Source organism: Vicia villosa, linkage group LG1, assembly GCF_029867415.1.
Source record: "Vicia villosa cultivar HV-30 ecotype Madison, WI linkage group LG1, Vvil1.0, whole genome shotgun sequence".
NCBI classification, from domain to species: domain Eukaryota; kingdom Viridiplantae; phylum Streptophyta; class Magnoliopsida; order Fabales; family Fabaceae; genus Vicia; species Vicia villosa.
In genome coordinates, this window is record NC_081180.1 from 17697662 (window position 1) to 17714809 (window position 17148).

The 17148-nt window shown below is 30.1% G+C and overlaps 2 protein-coding genes across 2 annotated transcripts; one reads left to right on the forward strand and one right to left on the reverse strand.

Moving 5' to 3' along the window:
* The first annotated feature begins 8941 nt into the window (after nucleotides 1-8941).
* Nucleotides 8942-9961, forward strand: LOC131601881 (pectinesterase inhibitor 3-like). The gene has a single exon (XM_058873802.1). It carries the CDS (start codon nucleotides 9032-9034, stop codon nucleotides 9659-9661), a length of 630 nt encoding a protein of 209 aa, XP_058729785.1. The 5' UTR covers nucleotides 8942-9031; the 3' UTR covers nucleotides 9662-9961.
* Nucleotides 9962-15113: 5152 nt separating this feature from the next.
* On the reverse strand, nucleotides 15114-16010 carry LOC131601885 (pectinesterase inhibitor 3-like). The gene has a single exon (XM_058873816.1). The coding sequence runs from the start codon at nucleotides 15974-15976 to the stop codon at nucleotides 15344-15346; it is 633 nt and encodes a 210-aa protein (XP_058729799.1). The 5' UTR covers nucleotides 15977-16010; the 3' UTR covers nucleotides 15114-15343.
* Nucleotides 16011-17148: the final 1138 nt, after the last annotated feature.

The window sequence follows — 17148 nt, forward strand, 5'->3', positions numbered from 1 at the left end:
TATATAGTATATTAGTTATAAACTTGGCTGCATATTGGAAAATAAACAATTTCAGTGATTTTTCACAGAAATTTTATACCCGTAGATTCAAAATTGATGACAGTTTTGACTCTTTGAAAAGTGGAGTTGTCAATTGATTGTGCTTATACATTTTGTGATGCATTAAGTTGTTCTGTTTGGGTTGATGAAATAAGATGAAAGTCTTGCATGGACACTTTGATAGTCAATTTATTGCATTCAAGTCTTGCCACACCATTAATTATAAGTCAATACATCGCATTAAGTGCTCTACTATAATAAAGTCTTACATCAACACTCACCTAACACCCTGTTCAATCTTGCACACCCATTAAAATATTGAAATATATTAAAATAAGTTAAAAATAACGAATTTCTTTCTTCTCTACAGAATGTACTATCATTATTTTCTTAAAAAATATCTTAGTATTTGAACAATTTCAAAGTTTCACATTGGTAAAAGATGAGTTTAAAAAACATTTATATAAAGTGATATTTTTTACCTTACAAATCTGTTTATGTTGTTTTTGTAGGAATGTTTTAGACCAAGTTCTAACTTTTATTATTTAGGAAGATTTTGAAAGGTTTGAGGAGCCAAGAAGGGATGTCCTCTATTGGTCTAGGTTTATTAGGCAAATTTTACAATCTCATTAACCGTAGAGTTGGCCTAGTGATGAAGGCTTATGTCAGGAGAGTATTAGATCTTGAGAGTATACTCTTTTAAAGGATGTCTAGTGATGAAGGCTTATGTCAGGAGAGTATAAGATCTTGAGAGTATACTCTTTTAAAGGATGTCTAGAGAGTATTAGATCTTGATAGTATACTCTAAAGGTCTTACAGTCTCATTATGTCTGGAAAGGATGTCTGGAGAGTATTAGATCTTGATAGTATACTCTAAAGGTCTTACAATCTCATTATGTCTGGAGAGTATTAGATCTTGAGAGTATGCTATTTTAAAGGTCTTACAATGTCATTAACTGTAGAGTTGACCTAGTGGTAAAGGCTTATGTTTGTAGAATATTAGGTCTTGAGAGTATACTCTTTTAAAGGTCTCATACTTGAATTCTATTAGGTGTAAATTGTTTATAAAAAAATGACATTCTATCAAGTGTGATGTTCACTACACTACTCCATGTAATGATCACACACCCTATAGAAATTTCAAAATGCTTTTCGTATCTTTTAGGTTTTAAAATTCGAACACGTCTATTATACATCAAATCACTTATCAACACTCCTATTTTTACCAAAAAGTTTAGAATTTATCTCTGGATAAATCTTACATTGCATGTGTGTGTATATGTGTTTTCTTACAGTGGGGTGAACTCGAATTTTAAAACCCGGACAAACCTCTGGACCGTTTTTCACACCTAGACAATAAGTTAGATTTTTTTTTTTTTTACATTTTTACTATACCTTACATTATAAGTCATTTATAAATCAATCCCACAACAAATCATACACATTTGTCATTTAATAATAAGATCAAATATTCACACAAAATAGTGGTAAACCATACATCACTGGTCATAAAATATAACGAACCATAGTACAAAATTTTAAAATGTTAAAATCAAAATACAAAGTAAAAGATAACTATTGCGTATATATGACGCCTTTGTTCCTCCTCTGTCTCCTGTATTATAACACATGTTGTGCCTATAATAAGATGACATGTAGAGTGACCCTCTCACAGATGGCTTCTTGAAACTTGCTCCTAGCTATGACCTCTCTCCCAATACCCACAATATAGTCTTCCCTTTCTTGCTCCTCTTATTGTATCTCCTAGTGAGTTGACCTTAGGGGACCTTCTTATGCATCTGGTGTCAGTTGTACTTGGGATGCCAATATGTTTTTATTCGTCACCACCACACGGGTACTAGTTGTGTTTCAAAGACCGTTCATTAGTTTATATGATTGTAAGAATAATTTATCAAAGTTGTGTGTTTGTGAAATTATAATACTGAAAATAAAATGACAGAAAATAAATTGAACTTTGGTGTTTAACAATTGAGAAAATTTGTTGGGGTTAGATTTCATCAACCCATCCTCATGCATTATAATTGATCAATAATATGCAATTCTAATAAGCTATTAATAGTACCACCCATCACTCGTTAAAATTCTTGTTTGAGTCAACAATGTGAGATAAATCATATTGCCCAATAGACAATCTCTCAGTCTATTAACCAACACAATAACATTAAGCATCGAGAGTTCATACGCATAATAGACCTAAGTCCATGTCTAGAGTTTAACATATCCAATGAATGAAAAACTTGGATCTAGTAATGACTAGAACCTTTCGAATATCAAGTCACACCACAAAAACATGTTTTCCATAGCTAATCTAAAACAAGCATTACGAACAAAGAATTCATCAATATTGAAGTATAAGAAGAATTACATAGAACACTATGATCGTGATCAATACATAAGTATTAAGATGACTACATCTAACCTCAACAAAAGAGAAATTAGCTACATTTACTCCTCATAGCTTTACAATTAAAATCTAGAATAAAGAAGTTGAAAAGCATTTGTTGTGATTCCTCGAACAACGCTTTTTCCCTTTATCCTCCACTCTTTTCCTCTCCTATTTTGAACAATGAATTTATCTCAATATGTACACACAAAAAATCACCACAAGTCGCTCTCAATGAACTGCCTGAACCCTTATGACCATAAGTTTTTCCAGCTCATCCTATAAGTTGTCTTCGCTGCCTATCCTTGCTTATTGTGCCTTCAAGCTCATTTTGCAAGCAAAACCTTCCTTTCCATGAATTAACTTAGCCTTGATGTTATGAACCATCATACCTCGCTTAGAGAGGTTGATACCACGCTAAGCAATATTGATTTCTTAGCCTTAAAGTTACTTGGATTTGAAGTCTTCTTTTGGCGCCATAGCTAGATTAGAAAATCCATGTTCTTGGCTTAGCGAGATTTTGGGCTTTTTGATATTTTTTGTTTTCTTGCCTATTTTTACCTATACTTAATGAATACAGAGTTAAAAAGTCCATACAGACGTTTTATCTGTTAGAACAAGATTTGTTCTGATCAATATTCTTAGTTTTGATGATAACAAGGATATGAATTTTGTGTGAGATAATGTGGTACTCTAATACATTGCAATTTCCCTTTCAGGAAATATATAAAGAGTATGCACAAATCAGCGCTCAGAAGCTTTGACTCAGAAGGTTCAGCATGCAACATCAGAACATGGTCTGGCAAGACATCAGAAGATGGTCAAGGCAAAATCAGAACATGGGTCTATGGAAGCATCAGAAGAACTTGAGATCAGAAGTAGAAGCACTGAAGTTCTCATGGTATCACACTCAGAAGCACTTCAAGGTCAGAAGACAAGAAGATGCTATGCACCAAGCTGTTTGACTCTGATGATATTCAAACGCTGTATACACAAACATCAGATCAGAAGAAAGTACAGGTGGCAGGCTACGCTAACTGACAAAAGGAACGTTGGAAGCTACTAAAGGCAACGTCAGTAGACACAGCGTGAACAAGGCTCGAGGTAGTTGACAAAAGCGTGAAACATTAAATGCAATGCTGTACGGAATACGCAAAGCATTAAATGCTCCCAACGGTCATCTTCTCAAGTGCCTATAAATATGAAGTTCTGATGAGAAGCAAGGTTAATAACAATTCTGAAAGAACTTACTCTGAAAAACTTGCTGAAACGCTGTTCAACTCAAAGCTCAGAAACTTCATCTTCATCAAAGCTCACTACATTGCTGTTGTAATATATTAGTGAGATTAAGCTTAAACGTTAAGAGAAATATCACTGTTGTGATTATAGCTTTTCAGAAGCATTTGTAATACTCTTAGAATTGATTACATTAATTTGTAAGTAACTAGAGTGATCAAGTGTTGATCAGGATACTCTAGGAAGTCTTAGCTTGTGTCTAAGCAGTTGTAATTAGAGTGATCACGTGGTGGTCAGGATACTCTAAGAAAGTCTTAGCTTGTGTCTAAGCATTTGTTCCTAGAGTGATCAGGTTGTGATCAGGATACTCTAGAAGACTTAGTCGTGGGCTAAGTGGAAAACCATTGTAATCTGTTACGATTAGTGGATTAAATCCTCAGGTGAGGTAAATCACTCCGTGGGGGTGGACTGGAGTAGTTTAGTTAACAACGAACCAGGATAAAAATAACTGTGCAATTTGTTTTTATCGTTCAAGTTTTTAAGACTACACTTATTCAAACCCCCCCTTTCTAAGTGTTTTTCTATCCTTCATTATCATGTTTTGCTGATAAGGTGGGGGGTGGTTCATTGATTACTTGAAAAGTAAGTTACTCAGTGCTTACTTATTTTACGCATTTTTGACACTTATCAACTCTCCCCTACTTATCTTTTTGTTTTACCTCAGACAAAATTAACACAAATGGTTTAGAAAATTTCAAAATGCACGGTTCACGGGAGGTTCCAAGACTTTGATCAAGAAGTTTTTGAAAGAGATTTTGAAGTATGACATGATTTTATTCAAATGCATGTTCATGATCAACATTATAAGCATCCATAAACTATATCATGAAGATGAAAAATCTAGTTACCAAATTATGATTTTAAAACATGTTCATATCAACAATCAATTATTCATCAGAATCATGATCTCACTATGTATCACTCAAATGATTAGTGTTTCCCTCATTCATTAGATAATGCATCACTATAAAAATATTTTGAATTTCATCTAAGCAATATCACAAGATACATAATCAGTCATGGATCACTATGATATTCATATTTGGTTGTAACGTGGCCAGGCTACAATACTCTTGGTTTGACTGGAAATGAAACGTGCCTAGCACATAGAGAGAAATATTTATGTTTTTCTTTGATTTCAAAAGACCTATTTTCTTTTTCACCTTACAACTTCTTTTAGTGACTTCTTCTTTTTGTGTAAGCTTTTAAATGTTTGCCTTTTGTTTTCTTCTCTTTTCTTTCTTTTTGATTTGTCAAAGTAAAATATTTTTCTTTTTGATCATAATCATCTTTTAATACTTGATTTTGTTCTTTTTTCAAAACATTCCCTTCTCCCCAACTTCATCATTTTTGTAAAACCTTGAAATTCTAATATGCTCTTATCTTTAAAACAAGATATGAACACTATTTTTTTTTTTAAATGGCTAAGGGTTATAGCTTTTCAAGACAATATTTTTCACGTTAAGATTCAAAGGTGTTTTCAAAGGATCGCACCCTCATAAGGTAGGATTTTTGGTCAAATAGTTTTTCAATCAATAAGAAAATACCGCCTTGATCATATCTACGACATAATATACATCAAGTAATAGTAAGAGTTATGCAAAACTATCATGGTTAGAATGCATGTCTACTCTCATTTATATATGTAAAACACGAGGTATGCACTCATCTCACTTGGTTTAGGCTTATGATTCTTGACTTACATTGACATATTTTCACCAAACAAATATCAAACTTTAAATATGCAACTAATTCATGATCATGCTATTAATTTAAAGAAAAACAATATTAATCATGAATGAATCATTTTAAAAGAATAAACCTTTATCATGCCATCATTCTTGATTTTGTCTTTCTCTTAAGCTTTGTGATTCATTTGCATTTTGCTTTTCAAATCATTTGAACCATCTATGGGCAAACAACTTTAAATAAACATTCACAAGTTTTTTCAAATTTTTCAAGTTTTTAAATAAGTACTCACGCAAATCATTCAAAGCATTTAAAATGCTACATGTGTTTTGGAGTGTAGGTTCAATTTTTTTATCTTCTTTGCATTCCACCCTTCACAGAAAATCTTGGCCTGCCCTCAGGTCATCTGAATTAGGATTGGTTTTGCAGAGGCCTTTGCTAAGCAAGGAAATTCTCGCTAAGCGATTTTATGCAGTAAAACTCGCTTAGCGCACAACATAGCTTGCCTAGCAAGTTCCATGCAACTTTTATCATTACATGTTGAACTTGTTCAAGTTTAACACACATTTATAGAAAACACACATACATTTAATAGTAATGATGTCCTAATAGATACTCAAATGTTTGGGAACTTGGGACATGCTCATGTAAACCTGCGTACCAAACATTGATTTAGAAACAAATAAAATTCAATTAAAATTGTTAAAGCATAACATGAACATCAAAGTTTATGATATCCTATAAATATTGGAGAAAGTCCCAAATGATATATTGTGGATGTAACGAAGAAATAATACAATAATAAAGAACTCTCACTTCTAACAAAGACAAAAGTGAGGGACAAACAAATAACTAATATGTATCCATTCAAGGAAGAAAAAGAGGATAGCTTTAGTTGGGAAGAAAAAATCTAAGAGGGAGATATGACTTGAGTTGAAAGGACATGGTTTAGAAAAACAATCAATCAAAGAATGAAGTCTAACCAGATTACAATGTATTGGCTAAAGCTTCCATACCAAGTTGCATCAAATAACAAAGTGAGACAAGAAATTAAGATCGAAACATCACAAGCGAATGATGGAAGAACAGACAATAAATACCCTCCTTAACTTGGGAGGTGAGACGTCAAGCTAATAACGCTAAACAAGTGTTGGATGAAAGAAAACCCATAAAAATAGGTTTTTGCATTTTATTTTTATTTCAATTTTATCATACTTTTAGATGTAGATCTAAAGTATCACAAGTATTTTGAAAAATTTAATTAATTAGCAAGTTTAGGGAAATTTTTTGAAAAATGTGGAAATCTTTAGAAAATTTTGGCTAAAAAAAAAACACTCTTCCAAGCTAGAGTGATGTGTTCTTCCCGCTCTGATAAAAGAACTGCACTTTTATTATAAACACAATGCATTTTTCCGTTTTATATTCGTTACAAGAAGTCAGTTTTTTGTTAAAACACGCCACACCTAAAACCCTATGCGTCACATTGTGGACGTTTATATTCGTTTTATGAACGTTACCAAATACAACACGACACACCATATTACTAGAGCAACAAGATATTATGGAAGTCTATAATCAGCTTGTTTTCGTTAACAGTTTTCTTCCTCCATTCTCTTATTTTCTATTATATTCTTCTTATATAACCTAAACACGTCACACCTAAAACCCTATGCGTCACATTGTGGACGTGTATATTTGTTTTATGACCGTTATCAAACACAACACGACACACCATATTACTCAAGCAACACGATATTATGAAAGTCTATAATAGCGGGGTGAATGGCTCGACCTCCCTCTGAGTGTATTCTTGTCGATTTCTGTGGTTTTTATTGTAGCAGGTGTTCTTTGTTGGAGAGATCTAGTTTTGTCTGGATTCTGGGTAATGTCTTTTCTCCGGTGTGATTTTTCCTTAATTTAGTGGGTGGTTGGACTTGTACATGAGAATTTTCTTTTCAACCTTGTGTTGGCTTTGTTGTTTATCAATTTTTTTCTGACAATTCTCATGCTGTTCTTTTTTTATATATATATATATATATATATATATATATATATATATATATATATATATATATATATATATATATATATATATATATATTATATTATATTTGCGTTTCAAAATTTTTTAATTTCTTTTAGATACGCATCCAAAACTATTTAATGTTACATAATTATTTTATTATAATTAATTATTGTAAAATATTTAACTTTTCAATTTAATTTTTTATTAAATTATTTATTATTAGGAAGATCCTAAAGTCTCATATTGGGGTGAGATAGAACATTGAAAAAGTATATATAGCTGGACACTCCTCACCTTAGCAACCGGTTTTGTAAGGATGAGTTAGGTCAAACTCTAATATGGTATCAGAGTCTATTGATCAGACCATGGACCGTTTACCGAAAGAGTATATATAGAGGGATACTCCTCACTTTACCGACCGATTTTATAAGAATGAGTTAGGTCAAACTCTAATATAAGTCAGAAGCATTCACTGCTGCACATGGCAATTTGGCATTCTAGTTCGAAATCTGAATATTCTATTGTGATCTAATCAGAACTAACGTAGTCAATAACTCTCAATAGTTTATTGAATTTGAATAGCAAATATAAGAAATACAAAGTCACGTGACTGACTATATTTTAAGGTCGGTCAAACGAAAAAAAAATTCTAATTTCAAATCAAACACTCAAAAAACTTAAAGACCAAATCATATATTTAAAAATAGATTATTCTCAAAATCATACTAAATGAGACAAAATAGTAAAACGAAAACTTATTTAACTCAAAACTATAACGTGTGCTTTTTCGTTCTAATCTTCCACTCGAGGCACCGTTCCTATCTATTTGTTCTATTTTACTATTTTCAACTTCAAATGCAACTTGTTCTTCCGTAGGTTCTAATCCATTGACTTTTCCTCTTCTCCCATAATTAATCTATTTTTTGTCTTCTTTTGCAATGGTTATACTACACAATGAATATCGTCAAGGAGTAAGCAATCCCTAATTTTAAGGTTTTGATTTTGTTTGCCAGTTGGATTCTAGAGGCAACTGGATCACAGTTTTTAATTTGTTTTTTCAAATTAAGTGTTTTGTTGTTTTATCATATCTTTAAAATATAAATTTAATTCAACAAAGCACTCCTCTTTAAAATCCATTAGTATATATAATATTATAAATAATCGTTTTTAAAAAGACCTTAACCAGACGAGCTCTTCAAGTCACCGACATATCTTAACAAATGTAAAAACATGCATATGCCAGAATTAATATTGGAAAAAAAAAAGAAGAATATCTCACATTTCTAGAGACAGTTCATAGTTTTTTTTTACTTGTTTATGATACCAACAACTAGTAGTACTACTAGTTAATTAATTATTAGTACATGTTAATTAATCAATAATATTGTGAGATCATGGAAGGTGGCTAAAATATCAGCATTAATTTGACTTAGAAATCTTCATACATATCACTTCAAACCAAGGGAAGCAACATGATTGTCCTATAAATAAAACCCACCTCAACTTCTTCTACTCACTCCAACTCTCAAACCCTAACACTAACATAACACTCTCCTCTTATAACAGAATAAAAAAACATGAAAATACCTATCTCCATTACTGTCCTTGTTAATTTCTTGCTCTTGTTCATTTCTCCTCAGTTTCTTTCACTCTCAACCGCCGCAACCACACCGCAAGATCTCCTCCGTTCATCATGTGCACAAGCAAGATACCCAGCTCTCTGCTTCCAAACACTCTCTAACCAAGTCACTCCCACAGCGAAGCCCTTAGACCTGGCTCAGGCCGCCGTTAAAGCCAGTCTCACTCGCACTCTCACCCTTTCCGTTTACTTCAAGAACACTCTAAACTCAAAGCTGCCTGTTGGGTCAAAAAACAAAAGCAGAAAGCGAGTTGCATTGAGTGACTGTGTTGCTCAGGCTTCCGATTCCGTTATTGAGTTAAACCGAACGTCGAACGAGTTAAGGAAGCTTCACATGGGAACGTTCGAGTGGCAAATGAGTAACGCTCAGACATGGACTAGTACTGCTTTATCCAACGGTAACGCGTGTATTAACGGTGTCAATAGGAGTGATGCAGAAGAGAAGGTGAAGGTGGAGGTGAAACGTAGGGTTACGGAAGTATCCATGTTTACGAGTAACGCTCTCTATTTAATCAGTCGTCTTGGTGATAGCAGGAAACCAAAGCCTCACTCCAATTCCAATAACTGATGTATCCATTGTCAAGTTTCTGGTTTGGTTTCCCATAGTGTTGACTATGTTGACATAACTTAATGTGCATGAAAATCTTTTGTTTAGTTTTTGTTTTTGCTGTATGCAAAAGACAAGATGTAAATCTATGTTATTGTATGCTGTTTTTAACATGTTGGCTTAGCTGTCTTTAGATTAGTCAATGGAAATTTAATGCTCTAAGGATTTTCTTGCGATTTAATTTTAACTCCCCGTACTTGAATTGAAAATAAAGAATATATATCTTATCTTATATATAAATCCAAGGTTGTCATGATGGCAACCCTAGCCACATGTCACCTTGGTAGTATCTCTAAACAAATTTTAGCCACATGTCACCTTGATAGTAAATCTAAACAAAAATTCTAATTTTGACATTTACTAATTTAATCCTATATTAAAAATAAATAAATATAATAATCATAATAATAATATAATATAATATTCAGCCACAAATATTAATAATAATTATATGAATATGTAATATATAATATTTAACTAACAATAATAATATAATATCTAAATATATAAAATAAATATTTGTATATAATATTTAGAAATGAATAGTTAAAATATTTTTTGATTTTAAAGCATAAGGACTTAATAATTTAATATGTGGTTTATCAAAAATTTAATTTTTAAAAATAACTTTCCTTTAATTCTCACTTTTTCATATTCTATTTCCTTTAAAAATCTTAGCTAGAAAAAATTGCGTTCCTGTAAAAAAATTCTTATTTATATTTAGTAAGATACAAAATATCCTTATAAAATATTATCTATTTATTCTATTTGTATATAATAAAATATAAGTATTTTAAATTATTTTTTTAGTTATTGTAACAGAATCTTTTTCACTAGGCATGCTCATAAATTCATTCTTTTTAACATTTCAATTTTGTAACAGAAATTTATTCATGAAACGTTATAATTTCATTCTTAATTATTACACTAAATATTTTACAATTTATAACAGAAACTCTTTCACTTGCCCATTCCAATTTTCTTTGAAATATTCATTTACACATAAATAACGTACTTATAACACAAAATATCATCAAGATATTATTTTTCATGGTCATATCCACCTTCTTTCAACAAATAGATTCTTTTAATTGCACTATTTCATCTAATAAATCGTAGATTATGGAGTTTAGGAGATCCTCCTATCACCCAAATTGTAAGTTTTTGATTTTTTATTTATTTTTAGATTTATGAATTATAGAGTCATGAAAAATAAAATTTCCATACGTAATGAGATCTTAGTTATACATAATTGTTGGTTTTCTCATATCTCGAACATGTTGTTCCAAGTTTAACATAAAACTTCTACGTCGCAGGTAATTTTATATACTTTGGTGTTTGAGATTCGTCCAACTTATTAATCGTTCCAAGTGTAATATAGTACATTTATGTTACAAATAACTTTATACATTTCAATCATTCACTATTTTAAAACAAGTGATTTTACTTATAGAAAACCATGTCAATTTTTTACTATGACAACTAATTGTCAAAATATTATAAAATTAAATAAAAAATCAGGTATGTTTAAACTATTTAAAATTTGTATGAAGAGATATTGGTTCTATTTTTGTCTCCATTGAGAAAAATGAGGAAAAATATATATTTGACCTATCATGCTTTGTTATGTTAGTAAAGTTATTTTAAAACATATGGTATAATTTTATTTTATTTAAATTTTAACTCAGATCTATATTCTTTTATAAAAATCAATTGAAATATATACATGTTGATTTGTACCAATACTGAACATATGTTTAAAAAAAAGCATTAATACTGTTATTCATGATACGTAGTGCCTAAAAATGTAATGATACAATTATTATAAAAGTCATGACTTATTATTTTACAAAAACATCCATGACTTATTATTTTACAAAAACATTATCTCCAAATATATTTTTTTATATGAACTATATTTTAAATTCATGAACATACATCAATATTTTCTTCAATTACTTATATAACTTAAAATATTTACGTCCAACTAATCAAGTTAAATATATATATATATATATATATATATATATATATATATATATATATATATATATATATATATATATATATATATATATATATATATATATATATATAATCTCTGTATTATATTTTAATATCATTATTTAAAAACAATTTATAACAATTATAAAATTTGTTATGCTTTATTGTACAATTTACTATTTTTTTCTATTTCTTAACTATTTTATCACTCAATACAAATATTAGTTAATAACCGTTTTTAATTACTAAAATTAAGAGTTACAATTTAATAACTGTTTTTAATTACTAAAATTAAGAGTTATAATTTTTAATACGAGTTATTATTGTCCTATTAATAATTATAATCACATATATAAATACATAATTGGTGCATGGATTTTACATAGTTGTAATATACAATTTTGTTATAGGTCTTCTTCTCCTTTGACCTTACTCCTAACCCCTCTTATATGATACACATATATATTTTTTATTTTATATTAGCTCTTATATGGTATATACTTTTTGATTTTGTATTGTAATTCCTATTTCATTTTCTTATTTATCATGTAAGTTTGAAATAAAATTTAATTTATGATATCGGCTAAAGATTCAAGTTACTTTACTATATTGTATTTAAATAATTTGTTTTCATACTGTAACTTCTTAAAATTTGTAAAATTCTCCGAAAAATATATAGTGTTAATCTTTTTCTTTTTGTAATTGAACACATATGTATTAAGTCATCTATGAAATACATTATAATGTTATTATTATTTTATTTAATTTATATATATATTTTTTGGATATCCTTTAATATTTTTAATTTGAAAATTCTAATTTTTTTAAAACATAGTCTAAATGGTCAAAAAAAATAATTTTATATGCAAATAAAATTAAATATTAATTATATAATTTAAAAAATTGTAGTTTTATCTCTAATATACCTGTGCGAAGCACAGGTCTGCAATCTAGTATCATCAACGAGTTCCAAACCCTAGGAGACCCACACCATTTAAAATAGATGTTTAATTACATTTTACAATTATCTAATACAAAAGTATGTAAGTGAAAGTAAAAAGTCAAATATAAGATTAAAGTATATTACTGATGCATTTTATAAAGAAAAATATGAATCCTTTTATGTAGCTTTACACTCTTTATTCTTTTACAAATCTAATCAATATAAAATTTAATCAATATATTTAAACCAATACCAACAAATATAATCATTTCAGAGATTTTTAGATGGATCAAACCACAACATGGTAAATCTTAGTTAAACCTAGTATTTTGATTAAATGCTAGAGATTTAAAAACCTCTAGCATCGTAGAGAATTCACTAGGTAAAACAAAAAATCAACCAAGCCACTTGAAATTTTATAACCCGTGCTAACCATAACCTCATAAGTAACAAAAAGATGAAAAGACAAATCCAAAAAACCTAGGCTAAAACACAAGAGGTTCTATTTGGGTTTAACATTAAATTTCACATGAATTGTATCTTAAGAATGTGTTTGGATGAAACATTTTAATGAGGTACTGTAATGTTTTGAGAAAATTTAAAATGATTTGCACAAAATTTCTTGTTTGGATACAAAAATGAAGAATTGATAAAATAATGAAAATTTATGGAGTATTTTATCTAAGTTAAATTTAACCATTTTGAAATGACACAAAAAACCAAAGAATTTGAAATTCCTCTCATACTCCATAAAATGTGTTTGTTACTATTATTTCTTCATATTTTACAAATTGGTCCTCATATTTTCCAAAATTACAAAATTGATACCAAAAATTTTCAAAAAATTGCAAACTTGTCCTTAATAATTTTTAAAATTTACAATTTAGTCCTTCAAATTTTTAAAAATTGCAAATTGGTCACTACTTTTCAATTTTTTAATTTGGTCCATAAAATTTAAATTTTATAAAAAATGACCTCAAAAATTTAACAATGAATTATTTTAATACTCCATCCAAACAAAAAATTTAAGAATGATTGAATTTCAATTGAATCATTTGAATTACTTTGAATTTTAAATTCCTTTAAAATTTTCAATGAATTTAATTGGAATACACTGACGGTGTAAAGAAGTTTTACAACGTCAGTGAATCACAACCGTTAATTTATTGGAAGTGTTTGACTTTTATTTTATTTTTTTTAAAAGTAATATAATTGAGTGGTTGTGATGCATTGATAGTGTAAAAAGTTTTACACTGACAGTGCATAGCAATTAAACTCATTTTCAATTACCTCATCCAAATACACTCTAAAAGAGTTGTTAGAAGTAAAATAAGCCACCACCTTATCGGGTGCAAACTACTCCAAAATAAGAGGCATAACTGTAGCAACACTAACCGAAGAGGTATCCTCACTAAAACTAGCCTCAAGAAAGGCTAGGAAATGTGATTTTCAATGGGTTTATTTAAACCCAAGGATCATCCTAAAAGAGACTTGACCCCACATTTTTAGACACACTCTCCACAAACCAATCAGAGAGAGTAAATAGATAAAAGCCAAGAAATGAGACTCCTCTCTACCATGGATAAATCGGTTTAAAAGTAGACAACCTTACCTCCATCGAGTGATAAGAAAAACTGTCGACCATATCTGAAAAAAAGGATATTGCGCCACATACTAGTAGTTTCTAAATTTAACCTCCAATGTCATTTCTATAGATAAAGGGCATAGTTGCGGCAACACTAATCAAAAAGTGTTGAAAATTAAAGTGTGAGGAAGAAGTCTCACATTAATTAAAAAATAAATGAATATACACTTTATAATTGAGAGAACCCATATACCAATCATCTTAATTTTAGGTGGACAAGTATTGTCTCTCGTAAAGGTTAAAATGTTCCCTCTTTGACCCCTAGGTAAAGGGCATACTTACTAGTTTTTTTCTAGCAACGTTACTATTTTCCTTGACCCCCACTGTATCTCTTGTGTTTTTAGCATAGGATTTTTGGATTCGTCTTTGAAATTGCTCTGTCCCCAACAATCTCCTGTGAGGTTGTGGTATAAAATTTTCAGGTTGTTTAGCCAACTTTTTGTTTTATCTAGTGATTCTAGGGATTAGTTAGAGTACTAGCTCTGATTTAACTATGATTTGACATGCTTTGGTTTGATGTATATCTCTAAATAATTCTATTTTTTTTAAGGAATTTGGTAAATATTAAAGAATTGGTCAATCAATGCATTTCTTGGAAGTGGTATTTTAGCAAGTCGTATGGTTACTTTTGTTTCTACAATGACTGGCGGAAAGAATCTATCCTTTAGAATTTACTTATGTTGGCCATTTTTGTTATTATTTTCTGGTTTTTCGATCTTGTACATATGTGAGCGTATTTGGTGTTACTGTAGAATTTTCTATTGGTATATACATTTTGCATTCAAAATTCAAATACGAGTACAGTTCATGAAAATCCTTACATCATTAAACTTCCATTGACTTAAATTTAAACACAGCTAAGCCAACATATTAAAAACAGCATACAAAAGCATAGATTTACATCTTGTCTTTTACACACTGCAAAAACAAAAGCATACGTACTTTACAATTCTATCAAGTAGTGGTTTTCATGCAAATTAAGTTATGTCTACAACATAGTCAACGCTATGGGAAACAAAACCAGAAAACTCGACGGTGGTCGGTGGATGCATCAGTTATTGGTATTGGAGCGAGCCTTTGGATTCCTGCTATCACTGAGACGATTGATAAAGTAGAGAGCGTTACTTGTAAACATGGATACTTCCGTAACCCTACGTTTCACCTCTTTCTTCACCTTCACTTCTGCATCACATCTATTCACACCGTTGATACACGCGTTACCGTTTGTTATAGCAGTACTAGCCCATGTCTGAACGTTACTCATTTGCCACTCGAACGTTCCCATGCGAAGCTTCCGTAACTCGTTCAACGCCCGGTTTAACTCAATAACGGAATCGGAAGCCTGAGCAACACAGTCACTCAATGCAACTCTCTTTCGGTTGTTCTTGGTTTTGGACACAACTGCCAGATCTGACTTTAGAGTGTTCTTGAGGTAAAGGGAAAGGGTGAGAGTACGAGCGATGCTGGCTTTAACGGCGGCCTGAGCCAGGTCTAAGGGCTTGGCTGTGGGACTGACTTGGTTGGAGAGTGTTTGGACGCAGAGAGCTGGGTATCTTGCTTGTGCACATGATGAACGGAGAAGATCTTGCGGTGCGGTTGCGGCGGTTGAGAATGAAAGAAACTGAGGAGAAATGAACAAGAGCAAGAAATTAACAAGAACTGTATTGGAGATATGTATTTTCATTTTTTGTTTGAAGAGTAATAGTGTGTTATGTTAATGTTAGGTTTGAGGTGGGTTTTATTTATAGGACAATCATGTTGCTGCCTTTGGTTTGAAGTGTTATGTATCAAGATCTCTACGTCAAATTAATGGTGATATTTTAGCCACCTTCCACGTTCTCACAATATTATTGATTAATGTAGTACTAGTTGTTGGTATCATAAACAAGTAAAGAAAACTATGAACTGTCTCCAGAAATGGTATATAGTCTTCTTACTTTAACATTAATTCTGACACATTTGCTTTTAAAGTTGTTAAGCTATGACGGTGACTATTTATCGTTATACTCTTTTTAAGAGAATTAATGCATACAATCCGAGCCTCTAGTGGTTTTCAGTTATTCTTGTTGGATTGCAAAATGAACATGTCTTTTTAAACCTTATCAGATGGTAGTAAGGATCTATCATAGCACTTCTGTCTAAATGAGTATCTCCCAAACCGACAAGCATATAATTTTTTATGTCTAACAAGCATTGGATTGCCGGTTGAAACCCATTAGAGTACGTCAAGGTGGGTCGAGTTTAGGTGATCCATGTGAAGTTCTTTGAGGCTATCTATTAGATCTAAAGTTATGTTCTAACATCTTTTTTATGGTCTTTTCTTTACCCACCTATCTATGGGGTCACCCCAGCGAAAATCCCATTTTACCCTATTTCGAAAATGCACTTCCAAAAAAATTTCAAAAATTGAAATTTTGATTAATTTGCAGATATATCTCCGAAAAAAAAATTTTAAAATCCCAAAAATTAAAAATTTTAGGATATTAATTAATTCACATATCATAAATTCGATATAATTTATGAGTAATGAATAATAATTATATATTTTGATATAATTTATGACTTATGAATAATAATTATTATATATTTCTATTCTGATTTATATTTTAAAATTTAAAATAATTTTAATTAAAAAAATTAAAATAATTTCACCTACAAAATGAGTTATAATTTTTTATTTATATATTTACAAAAAAAATTTAAAAAATGAGTGTTTTAATTTATATATTTACATAATAATAATTATTATATATTTATAAAAATTATTATATATTTATATAATAATTATTATATATTAATTATAAATATATTTATATATTTATATAATAATTATAAAAATTAAAAAAATGAGTGTTT